Source organism: Syngnathus floridae, chromosome 3, assembly GCF_059516105.1.
Source record: "Syngnathus floridae isolate MCC-2025c chromosome 3, RoL_Sflo_1.0, whole genome shotgun sequence".
NCBI lineage: Eukaryota > Metazoa > Chordata > Actinopteri > Syngnathiformes > Syngnathidae > Syngnathus > Syngnathus floridae.
In genome coordinates this window covers 9,248,024-9,261,144 of record NC_142415.1, presented here as the reverse complement: position 1 = coordinate 9,261,144, position 13,121 = coordinate 9,248,024, and the positions used below count along the sequence as shown (strand labels likewise).

The 13,121-nt window shown below is 39.4% G+C and overlaps 1 protein-coding gene across 16 annotated transcripts in view; it reads right to left on the bottom strand.

Moving 5' to 3' along the window:
* Positions 1-13,121, bottom strand: part of madd (MAP-kinase activating death domain) — a 32,527-nt gene that overhangs the window by 15,924 nt on the left and 3,482 nt on the right. For 9 of the 16 annotated variants that reach the window (XM_088372138.1, XM_088372130.1, XM_088372131.1 and 6 more), the window contains exons 3-17: positions 12,150-12,794; positions 10,460-10,763; positions 10,083-10,214; positions 9,748-9,861; positions 9,559-9,639; positions 7,044-7,100; positions 6,151-6,323; positions 5,799-6,034; positions 5,540-5,696; positions 5,305-5,408; positions 4,950-5,140; positions 4,532-4,785; positions 4,104-4,234; positions 3,795-3,896; positions 43-151 (exon numbers count right to left, since the gene is read on the bottom strand). In XM_088372138.1, coding sequence (XP_088228264.1) covers positions 43-151; positions 3,795-3,896; positions 4,104-4,234; positions 4,532-4,785; positions 4,950-5,140; positions 5,305-5,408; positions 5,540-5,696; positions 5,799-6,034; positions 6,151-6,323; positions 7,044-7,100; positions 9,559-9,639; positions 9,748-9,861; positions 10,083-10,214; positions 10,460-10,763; positions 12,150-12,794 — 2,790 coding nt within the window. Of the gene's footprint in view, positions 1-42; positions 152-1,516; positions 1,577-2,714; positions 2,733-3,436; positions 3,479-3,794; positions 3,897-4,103; positions 4,235-4,531; positions 4,786-4,949; positions 5,141-5,304; positions 5,409-5,539; positions 5,697-5,798; positions 6,035-6,150; positions 6,324-7,043; positions 7,101-9,558; positions 9,640-9,747; positions 9,862-10,082; positions 10,215-10,459; positions 10,764-12,149; positions 12,795-13,121 lie in introns of all 16 variants that reach the window. The other 7 variants (XM_088372140.1, XM_088372145.1, XM_088372146.1 and 4 more) reach the window with 2 other exon arrangements.

Here is a 13,121-nt window from a genome sequence, read left to right as displayed (position 1 = left end):
GTCATGCTTCTCTTAAAAAAGTTAGTTTATTTGAAAGAATACCTTGTATTATTAATGCGACCCTGAGGAGAGGGTGATTCTCTCTTCACCGTTGGGCTGTGTTTGATTACAGAAGACTTCTGGTCCACAAGTGCCCGAGGTGCACGTGCACCTGTTGTGGCAACACAAAACAACACAATGAGATCTCGAAACACAACAGCTAACCTTAAATATAGCATCACAAACTTGCACACAAGGTAAAACTCTGAGGAATTCTGGGTAAACACACTTGTATCAGGAGAGAAACAGGGTTTTTAAGTAGCTTATCCCCCCCCCCACTCGTCATTGTTTTGAGACTAGTAATCCGAGTAAACTACTGACCACATAATCACCAAAGCTGCAAGACCAATATTGCAACAGGAGAGTTGAAGGGCAAAACAAACAAGCATAGAATAGACACACACACACAAAGACACGCACAAAAAGGAGAGCTAAATCCTGCTCAGGGTGGTGGCATAACATTGGATTGGCGCATACTGGATATGAGACCAAAACTATTTCACGGAGAAACTATGTCCATAATTACATGCCCAACAGAAAAGGAGGATGGATTGCTAAATTCAATAAAGCTAGAAAACAAAAGAGCACAAGCTGACGCAAGTCATCTGCCGCAATGTTGTTGAAGTCTTATAAAGCGTTGCGTCAATCATGCTTTTAGTAAACCACAGCAGCAAAGATATAAAGGCAAGCATCTGGTGTGAGCTTATATTATTTAATTATATATAAAATTAATTATCTTTTAATTATACAGACCTCAGACAAAATAACTTATGTAATTGCCTTCCTGTTGTGACGCTTTAGGCTTACTGACACAAAACGTTTGCATGTGGTTTTGAGTGTTTTATCTCACTGATTTCATTTTGGAAAGAACAATTTACACAAGATTACAGTTACCAAATGTTTCTTATCGCCATGTTTTATGAGTCCAGGTTGAAGACAACACAAAATCAGCAGAACAATAAATAAATAAAAGACAAACAATGACTTTTTGGTGAATAAAAATCTCACAAACAACAAATGCATCCGTACTCCGTATTATGATGTAAATACAACAAATCTCAACAAACTATAAGTTCACAACCTTGGTTGTTTTTTGGAAATAACTGTTTGCAGCTGCATAACAATGTATAGCTACTCTCCGCAGTACAGCGTGATTAGGCCCAACCCTATTTGAGAAACTAGAAGCAGGGATAAAATGAACCACGTGACAAGAGGTTTGTTTTTATTTACCCTGGTCTGTGTTTGGTGCTGGTAATTTGTGTTGCTTAATGTGGTACATCACTTAAATCCACCCCACACTTTTAAATTGTTTGTAATGCATTGATAATGTGTAAATTGGAATGAAAATAGACTGAGGGAAAACACAGTGAATCCTTGGTGGCACACACAGGGAGTAAAATGAGCAAAGGATGTGGGGAGATGTATTTGACTGGCTTGGAGAAGCATGCAGCTCACTCGGGAAAAGAGCAGAACCCACCTTCTCCGCTCCCCGGGCCGGCCTCTGTTATTATCTCCATTAGAGAATTTAGCCCAAATACTGCACACAAAACCCAGAATTAGTTGCTACTAGGAGTGGACAGAGACGGGGATACCGGCCCAATCACAACCAGTCTGAACATCAACCCATACAAACATCACGCATGCACACTGAATATGACGCCAAACAGAAAAAAAAGTAGCAAAAACAAACAACATAAAAGTACACGATGGCCCATGATGTCCTGATGATGATTTCATCCCAGAAAATGATTGACAATACAATAAGTGGAAGTTGCACATGTTGTTCATGTAGTGTTAAGCATAAAACATACTATATAGGCCTAAAGTATGCACACGCTGGACTATAATTATATTTGAATGCTTTTTGGAACAAAATTCAAAAGCATCAGGACACTCATAATAGGCCACTATTGTTTAACTTGTCATTTTGACAATTATGAAGCAGAGTAAGACAAAACAAAAGAGTGGTCTCGAGTGGGGAGCAGTCGACTTGTTGGGAATTTATTCAAAGGCAAACAGAGCTTAATCGGTTGTCCACTGTATAGTGGTCCCCTGCTATTAGCTGGGGATAAGGCTTGAACCCTGGCGCAAAAAACAAGAATTTGATAAAACCCAAAAACGGTTTATAATTGCCTATTTATTCCACAAGCTTGCCCCAAAGCACTACATGAAGGTCCTTTGTTCAATTTTAGAGTTCCTTGGCACAAAGATGCGGGCAAATAGAAAGAAGCAATACCTAGTAAATCTCTAAGTCTGAATAATTCTTTGGCACTAAGATGTCGCCGTAGCAATAATTCTATGACGTTGGCCTAAAAACAAAAACAGCGAATCTGTGAGTTTTGTGGCGACTAACAGATGATAGTTTGAAAAAATGAAAATCAGCAAGCAGTGACTCGAAAATATGTGGGGGAACACCGTAACTTGCAAATATGCAGCTGTCACAATGAAAATTGCTTGCCCTTCCCAGAGTATATGTCTTTACTTTGTGTTATGTTGGAGGATATCTTTATCAATAGGACCACCACCACCAGTTAATATGGAAGGAATGGGAAGGTGCGGATCAAACAGCTCACCAGAGTGTCTGCTATCTTAGTCCTACACTGAAAAACCAAGATAGGTATGGGCCTATTAAGGGTAAGGTGTCACTACAAACTGTCACAACATACATGACATACCCGGGCTGTCAGGTGCATCTGAACAACAAAGACAGAACACACGGAAATGAAAAGGAACATTTTCTATGGCAGCTATTCCACATGAATTGGAGCTATTGAGTACCATGCTACACCTGTTTATTTTCTCTCTGTTGAAGAATCCAACCTCTGCAGAATTCATATCGTTCTAAAAGTAATTTCATTCTTGGGACGGAAAGGCCAATAGCTTGAATTTGTCATATTGACCAATAATGGGCTAAAGAAGGAGGAAATAAACGCAAATACAACCCAACACATCGAAGTTAAACAAGTTTTACAATAAACACTCTTTTAAATCGCCTATTGAAACTTTTGACTATTTTTTCAAGATATGTTGTGTATTTGTTTAACTTTGCGATGTGATTTAACCAGATACTCTTGATAGCAAATTTTACATTAAGTTTAAAATGAGTACATACAAGTGGTCATCATCAGACCCAACTTCTAAAGGCAGATAGAAGTGTTGCAAATTCAGCAGCTTTTTTGATTTTAAAAGGGAACACTAACAAAATTGTAGACCCCTAGAAAAGCATAACAAAAGAACAAGGGTTTTTTTTGTGTGTGTGAATTCTCCCATTTACCGACTTGGGAAAAAAACTGTGCCTAAAATCCTCAATATCCTCCTTTAAAATAGCGCCATAACTGTTAGCAATCAGAGGGAGGACAAAAAAAAAAGTCAGGCTATAAAAATGGAATCTACAGACCTGCTTGGTCCAGCTCCTCCTCAATGTCAAAATTTAAATATTCTTTTATAAAAGAAAAAATAATTTAGATGAAGAAAACAGAACAGAAAAAAACAGTCATTCAAATGATTAAGAACCTGAACTTTCATATAGGCTCATGTTTAAAAGTAATGCCTTACTAATTAAGCCATGCACATACTTTAACTATACATTATACCAATTAAGATAAAATGATGACGCTGGCAGACTAATATATGATTTAAAAAATAAAACTAAATGAGCTGGGCTCAGGAAATCAAATGATCAGTATACAGCCAGTAAACAAAAAAGGAGTCCATCGAGAGCGTTTAAATGTGTGTGATTGGCTGCGCTACTATACCTTTCAGGCTGGGGAAAGGTGTGGCTTTCTCCCTTGCAGCTTTGTTCGGTAGAGCCAGCTGGGACAGACTGAAACTGGTACCGTGATTCTTGTAAAGATTACCTACAATGAATACAGATTGTCAACAACAGCAGCTGTTGGCCATCGTTTACCACAAAGCACAATCAAGTCATTCTTTCTACTGGAGGGAGCAAAAAAGGTGATTTCCATTGCACAATTTCCCAGAATTGGAGACGGCATTAAAAGGTCAACACATTATTACATCGTAGGAACAGAGCACAAATTAATATTAGTTAAAGATATTCTTACTAGCAAAAGACATTAGTCCGCCAAATCCATCATTACTGCTGTTGGAAATGGTTGAGTTTGGTGAGCTGTCCCCTTCTCCATCAGATTCCCCGGGTAGCCTCAGACTACTTGGACGTGAAGGACGCTGTGCTCTTTAAACGGGGGAGAGAAAAAAAAACCTCTTCAAATCTTTTCAAAGAACAATTAATTGCATGCAACAAGAGGAACATATTAAAACATTCTATACATATATAAGATATGTATATGAAATATATATATATATAATAGTATACAACACAAATGACAATATTACATTGCCAAAGATTCAAGACCACCATGAATGGAGAACTACTTGTACATACTGGGTTTTGACATTACATGGTTGGTCAGAGAGCCCCCCCTTTGAATGAAGAGTTAGTTCATTCAAGTGATGAACAAGTTGAACACACTTGTTGCCATTGAGGTTCTGGTTGAATCGAGGGGTGTATGACTCCACTTGTTCTTCTGCATCAGGATCATCTTCAGAGGGGAAGCCATATTGAGGCTCAAAATAGGGGTTGTCATACTCTCGTTTTTTGATAGCTGGGTCCACCGGGCCAGCTTCAATGGTTGATCTGAGAGATGGTTGGCTGTTAACTCCAATGACTGGGTTCTGTGGGCCAGCACCGGCTGGTGCCTCGCCATCTGGTGCTTCCCCTTGTTCCTGTTTAAAAAATATATATGACTGCAAAGCTATATTAAATAACAAAGTAAAAAGCAAAAAAACAAATATAGATGTAAAATATGGAGAGACCTTTTAACAAAGGTGATGACTGAATAAGTAGGAGGTGGGTAGCAAATTATCGTTGGTGGCGATGGCATACGTACATGGTTCACTCCCTGAATGACTGTGCTGGGACTGGAGCTTGCAGTTGTGCTGGAGCTTGAGCGAAGGGGCTGTCCATCAGATGTTTCGCCAGAAGCATCCCCGCTGGATGGACCCTCTGAGCCTTCTCTTAAGTCCTGGAAGTCCACCTCGCTTGCATCTCCCAGAGCAGCATGCGTATGTGGTTGTAGGCCTAAGAAAAAAAAAAAGATGAATGTGATAATTAATATAAAACTAATTCAGCAATAAAAAAATATATATACAAGCTAATTGCTAGACTTAAAAGAGGCTTTGATATAAGAATCTCAAATACAAAATGGAGAAAACTTTAGGGAAAAACAACACTTAAAAACATACTTGGTGTGTCTCCCTGAATGTCTCCTTGAATCATCTCACTCACAAGGTCTCCAAGTGAGGAATAGGATGAGCTGGAATCATCATATGCCTCACTGTCACTACCGCTGAAGAAGAAGGAAAAAAAAAATGCTTTATCTTGTAAAACCAGATTACTACCAATTAAGTTGTATACATTGCTATCAATGATGAAGAACTAAAAAAAAAACAAATAAAAACTGAGTGCGCTCATCTTTACCTGTCGGTGGGGTCCGAGTCATTGCTCTCATCCTCAAATGGACTTGCCATAGCCTCAATCAGATGGGACCCCCCATCATAAACTCTGTAAACGACTGGCTGAAGCTGGTGAGCATACCACTTGGGTTTATCACCAATTAAGGACGGGTCGAAAACATCTGAAATAAAATTGTGCAGGGGGGGTACACTTAACTGTCTTGTTTAATGTAATGAAAAGTTACAATTAGAAAGAAGCTATAAAACAGACAAGATCATCTTACTATTATGTATTCTCTGAAATGCTAGATTACTGGGATTGAGAGCCCATTCGCCATAGAACTCCACAGCCTGGGTGTGGGAAAGCTTATCAGCAAAATTAGATCGCCTCGGTCGAGATGCAAGGAAAGGTGATGACTGAAAAGCCACCACAGGACGAGGGAAGAGGCGCAGGGTCCGTGTGTACATTTGAAAACCATGGAGAACATTTGGAGAGTTGAAGAACCGTACCATGGCCACCCTGTTCAGTAAAATAAAATATCTGGATTACACTACAGCTTTCTTTCAAAAACGAAACACATGCAGTAGAAAATGAACAAATAAGAAACACCAATAATAACTAGACAAAAGGCTTGCCTGGTGGCGACGTCCACAGAATCAACATCATTGCCATAAATGAGGGGGTTGAACTCAGTGGATGATGGTGAAGCTTTATCACGTCCAGGGGGAAGCAGGGGCATTTCCTGACCTTCCTGGAACTTCTCCAGATTTAAAATGGGCTGGGTATTCAGACTCATACTCGCCAAGGCCTAGAACAAGTGATAGAGTGATAATGAGTGAGAGAGCAAGAGTTAAAAAAAAAAAAAAAAAAAAAACGTTTGATGAGCCACTCCCACATGAGGCACCAACATTACAATAGTTTCTCTACAACTATCTACCCACTAGAAAAGATCTATTAATTTGAAAAAGTAACTTCTTCAACAAAGCATTGATGGAAATTGTACAAATGCTATTACGAGCATATCTACACAACACTGTTTTTGAGCCCAATTAATACAAAACAATCAAATCGCCTTGATTTAAGAATTACAATTTTGCACGTTTGTAATTTTATGATAGACATGTTGGTATAATCTGTGCATGTTGATGCCTGTAGTGGGTGTCATTATCAGGAAGAGGACAGAATGTACTGAATGTTCTGCTGCAGAGTTATCAGTGTTAAAGTAAGCATAATGGAATATTGAGTTGTCGGATCTGGTGAAATGTCTGTTAAAATGCATCGACTCCACTTTGTTCTCCTTTTGGTTACCACGACACTCACTGATGCAAGAATCAAGGCACGCATATTCAGTCATGCTCAAGCCAGAGCTAAGCAGCACGTTAAGGGATCCATAAAACATTCGGAGACACGCTGCTGTTATGCATGTAACTCAATTCTTGAGAAAAGAAAATCTAGTAATTGTTATGAGCAAAGTAAAGCATTGTGACAGAGGATGCGGGAGCATTCCACAGCAGAATAAATGAGTAACCTTATTTTCACCAGAGAAGATCTGCTTTTGGGTGATCACGGTCAACCTAACCAGACACTAGGAGAAAGATGTTGGCAGAATCACAAGAAGGCCCGAGGTGATAAGTGTCACTGGAGCAGCACATGATAAAATCATGGCCCTTTCAATTTCTTTTCAATGGCAACATTTAACAGGAAAACAATATACTTTATGATTTTTTTTTTCTGTGACAAAGATATTTAAAGTCACTTTGTTACTGAAGAATTATGGTGGTTCTGCTGTCTGTTCTGATACACAGACTGCGAGTGTTGGACACAAATATGGGTGTAACGGTGTACTTTTTTTTTTTTTAATTATAAACACCGGACAGTCATTGCCCAAGGCATGTTGAAAGCCATTGGCTGGACACGTATCTGAATGCACAAAGGAGTGTCAGACAAACAAATAACTTTTTGTTACGGTTCCGATGCAAACATTTGGGCCGTGTGAAAAGACGTACAGTACTAGCCCTAGACCTTGACTTTGGGGGCCAGAATTTGGGAATCATGTTAAGTTATAGAAAGTCTTTTTTTTTAAAAAAAAAGGGATGTGTTTAGACAGCCGAAGGGGTCTGTTTGCTTCACACACGTCAAAGTCTGTTGACATTTTATTTAAAAAAAAAAGCAATATGTAGATGACAATATCAGGCGGATTGAGTAAGTCATTTTGATGCTATGTGGATTGGATGGAAGAGAGACTAAAGCAGCCACTTATCTACTACTGTGTCTGGCCACACTCTTTGACTTGTGACTGTGCGGATGAGGTGATTCCACGAACTTCCCGCTTTCCCAATCAAAAACGATCCTAGCTATCCGTAACACTGTCATAAGGCAGTCAGAAAGATCAAACAGCCTGACTTCTTATTATCTAACTTGTTTGAATTGGTCACGGAAATTCATTAAATCACTAGCGCTAAGGTTTATGTCCTAGTCATTTAGCTTCATACGGTCCTTATACCATCCATTTGAAATATTACATGAAAATGTATTCACGACGAAACCGCTTTAGAAAGTTCTGTGGAATCGAAGCATGTCAAAATGAGGTTCAAGTGTATGTGGAATGCCCCAGTGGTTATAACGAGATGATGATAATGATGACTCACCACCGGATCTTTTCAGAAACCTATGTAATACTTGCATAAGTGAACTTTTACAAAGGTTACCTCTTAGCATGCTTATTATATATAAAAGTTGAAAAATGAAAAGATTAAAAACATAGAAGTCTACATTACAAGTTTTCAAGTCTTTCACATCAATGGCTACTTCAGTTTTAATGTGGCAAGTTTCAAAATCTCTGTGTTAATTCCTCCATTCACATCCCTTAAACTGCTAAAGGGAGAGGCTTCACACACCTCCAAACACCAGTCGCCAAGGAAAGACCAAGGAGTACACAAGGAAAGACCAAGGAAACACACAAAGCCATCAAACTAGCTCTGATTCAAGGAAGATATGTATTGCACAGTGACGGCATCTGGCCAAAACCCTCTGTGTCACAATTTGGCATTTCATTGTTTTTGTCTCACAAATTTTTTATTTTAATCAATTTTTTAGTTTACTTGCCAATCTTAAGTGTTGATGTCTCATACTTGATTATGTGATGTTAATGGTTGCACTTTTTCTGTAAAAACTAATGATTTTGGTGGTACAAGTATTCCACCCAGCGCCATACAGTATATAATATATTCATGTCGATATGCGCAAGAGTGTGTGTGACAATATCAGTCTTGAGAAAGTTTCACTGAAATGGTTTAAAATAACATAAAAAACACAGCTTGAATAGAAACTGAACCGGCCTTCTTTAAATCGAAGAGGTCAAAACCTTATAGCCAGACCATTGTGAACATTCTCCTGATAGGTTTCAATTCTAATCTGAACTAATAATTCCACATCATTTAATTTTTGGTTCGTATAGGCAAATGTTCGGATCAAAGTTAAGACGTCTTCCTTTAGCATGATTTGTTCATATAAAAACGAATGAACACTTCTGAAAGTTAATTATGTGCTCATATTGTAGAAGTACAAATACAAAGTGTCTGTCTCCATGAATCAGAACCAAATTCTGATGATGTCTTTAGTTATAGGGTTTAGAGGGATTATATGTCACAACCAGTCTTAACAGCAATACTATTTTTCTCCTAGATAACAAGGTTCTAAGAACTGATTTTACCTTCAAGAGCTACAGCATGCAAAGAAAACAGAAAAGAGCAGAAAACATTCAATTTTTTTTTGTTAGTGCACAACAAAATCCATTTCCACTGCTTGCACAAGCTAGACAAAATACATACAAGTCTTTTGGGGTAGGAAGCCCCTACTCTTCACACGGCTGGAAGAAAGGTTTCTATATTGACTTACAGAGCAACAAAACAAAATAAGTATGATGAAAAATGACAATGTTTGGCTGGTAAGAAATGCTTGGCCTCCAGAAAGTTGTGGCGTGTGGCACAGGTAGATTTAGGGCAAAAAAAGTAAGAATTAAAAAAGTCACACAGTACAAGTACCTGCTTCAGATGTTTCTTGAGCTCACCAGCTTCAGGCTCTGGAAGAGGTGGTAGAATCTCTGCATTTGTAGGTGCTTTAACCTGAAAAACAATTGCAATTGCAGTAACACCATTTATTTTGATTGTTTCAAAAATACAAATGTCAAAAAAGTAACACGAGGAAAGTCTTTATAATGTGATTGTAGTTACCTTACTGCTGTCCAGATCCACAAGCCACACATCATCTGGAATTTTGAAGTCAGATTTGTAAAGGAAAAAGCTAGCTGGTACACCGATGATGTAGGGAGTCGGCGCAAGAAGAAGCTGGGAGGAATAAAAGAAAACATGTTAAGGGAGAATGCTTTGCAGCAACACGTATTCTTTTGTTTTATTTACTGTCCTTCAACATTTGTATGCACATAAGCAGAAAATTGTCGTTGGAATGGAATAGCATGTTTGATGATACAATCCGAATCATATTACACAACGCTCTCCTTCCTTTTTCAAATAATTTCACACACCAATGGCACGACGATATGTTCTACCTGTTCAGCTGAGGCCATGCAGGTTGGCAGTAAGGGAATGACCGGGAACATGTACTCCAGAGGATAGATCATGGCCACAAACGCCATTACACTCATGGATAAAGCATTGTAATCTCTTGACTGGAGAATAACCTGAAGGAAAAACAAAAACGGAAAAATAAAATCTCAATACACTCGATAACTGGAGCCTCTGCTAAGAAAATCCCAAATGTAGTAGTTGCTGGATATAAAGTTGCAAACAGTTTCCATGTGGAAATTGCAGAAGACTGATAAAAGGGGTGACTTTTAACCACAATGTCTAATACAATTATGGGATATTACAACATACAAGTCTGACATATTTAAGATCCTGGACTATTTCATTGATCTACTTTTACCTTGTGCTCCAGCAAGACACACGAGAGAACCTGCAGACAGGCATCCACACCCAGCAACTCTAAAGGCAAGTGCAATGGGAAATCCACCATGGAGAAGCGGGAGTTGTCAGGCAGTGCAAAGGTGAGGGGTCGTTTCATTTCATGGGGCAGAATTTCCACATCCACACGTCTCTGGCTTGCCACTGGTACGGGCGAACGTTGCAAACGGTAAATCCAGGATTCAATGTCCCGAAGGTCAGCCAATAGATGGCTTCCCTTCTCTTCCACTGAGAGTGCGCCGGTGAAAACCCGCCACATTGTATCTCTGTGGAGGACAGAATATTATTTTTGATAAATACGTCAACTTGTGAAAGAGCAGAAGTCGATCACAATTGGAGGCACATGGGCCAAGGAGATGCCGTTTTTAATGCAGAAGTATTGCCACACGAACATCTCCAGGCTCAGGAACAAAATCTGTGTTGTAGTTGGTACAGGATTGAAACACTGACAAAGATATCGTCTGTTTGGCTTTTCAAGAGTATACTGCAACTGTTGTTCGAGAAAAACTAAAGATGCACAGGATTTTACAATAGAGTCTTGGTCTTCATTTAGTGTAGTCACGTGTGTGTCGGTGCGCATGTGAGTACAGCAGATACAGTGCATTTAAAAATAAATGATGAATGTGTCAAATACTTCTGAGTGCATTGTTTGTGTCTGTGGCAGAGAGAGAAAACCCATTAGCTTCACCAAAGGCAACTGGAGACCTCAATCTGTTAATGGCATCGCTGCAAGGCGACAAAAAAAAAAAGCTAAACGCTTTCAGCCACAATATGATGGCTCTTCTTCTCTGTCATTGACTGACATTTCATTCAGCAGTGTCAGACAGAAAAATGATCAGCTATCCCATGTTGTGTTGCTTTCTGAAGTTTTTACACAAGCAAAGATTATATCTTGATGTAACACCAAAGTGCTAGGTATGTTGGAGCCTGGCAAGTCAGACAAGGCTCAGTGTGTAGCGCCGTTACATCACATTTCAAGCAAAGATTTTGTGGTTTTACTACTATGATGAATGTGAATCTAAATGTATTGGCAGAAAACACATTCACACAGGATAAGAAACACTTTGTCACTCTTAAATTGCTATCACGAGTAAGCCAAACAGGAGTACCACAATGACTTTGTCTGTGCTGCTTGATGGTTCTAGAAATAGTCTTTTTCAAGTGAGGAGTAAATGACTTAGTTTCAGGCACTATCTTTTGTGCTGTTTTCAAGTCAAATGATTAAATTCACTTAATTTGTGGAACGTCTGTATTTAGTTGATATTAAGTCATCAAAACGCAGAGAGAAACTAATCACATCATTAGTCACAAGTCTGTCCAAAAAACAATTACCTAAAAACACAACTTTCAATGCAAGTATGATACTACATGTCCTTACAAAATCAATTTTAACGCTTTCTTAAATTTGCATGTTGTGTGTGTGTGCGTGTGTGTGTGCGTGCGTGTGTTTTTATCTGCACGCGGATGTGTGTGTAAATCAGGGCGTAATTAAGTAATTACAATAGAAAGTGAAAGCAACACTATAAGAACACAAGACATACAAGTTATTCTTGCAACAATAATTGTAAAACATTTTAGGCAAAATACATTGCTCAACTTGAAACTCCGGAAGCTTCAAAAGCAGAAGCATACGGGAATCAAACATTCCTCACCTTTGGAATGTACGGGGCATTCCAGCACGCTGCGTGAGCCTCTGACTGCAGCAGTCTACCATCCTCTTAAGAATATATAAGCATTCCCTGAAGGTGGAGAAGAAGGGGTAGTGGCTGAGTATACACAACGAGGTCAGTGTACTGTTGCGATTCCTGGCAGCTATCTTTGCAGCATTGCGCCTGAGCTCTGCAGCCTTTCCGCCATTGAGCTCAGGAACTGCTGGTTCAGTCTCCTCTCCAGAAACAGAAAGAGGAGCTGACTCAGCTTTGTTGGATGGTGACAACCCAGAAGACTGGCCTCCTCCAGTGCTCCCATCAGACCCCTCACTTGTGGTGTCCCCTCCTTGCGCTGCGCTGTCTGCATGACCACCCTTGTCCGTACGGGTACGGTGATGCCCGCGTTGAAAAGATCGGTAGAAGTTGACACAGATTCCGTAGCGAGTGATTCCTGAGTCCTTGTCAGTCAGTGTAAAAACAAAGGACGAGTCATCACGAAGGCTAACCCTACGCTGACGTATACTAAGGCAGCCTTCTGGTTGGCAAAAGAAGACCACATCTGGTGGGAGTGGAAAGTCGTGGTGGTCCTCCAGTGGATATCGACGGAGAAGCTGAGGGGTCTGTGCCACACTATCGCTACTTGGCTGCCTAAATGGGAAAAAGATGAACACAAGATTTTTAATGAAACATAACATTCGTGTAACATGATTGGTGGACTCCACCTTTTTTATGCTTAGTTGATCTATCTGCATATCTAATACAGGAATCAACAGTGATTTGAATGAATTTTCTAAAGTAAATGTATGCAACGTGTAAAATAAACTTACAACAGTCTTAGTGCTAATTACAAAAGAAACTGGCTAGGGCTGTGACAAATTGTACCGGCGGTTTTTGAAAAGTGTGTCAAAATGGCCAAGTTCATCAAAACACACGTTGGTGGCTAAAGTCGCATCCGCGCAATAAACACAAATAAAT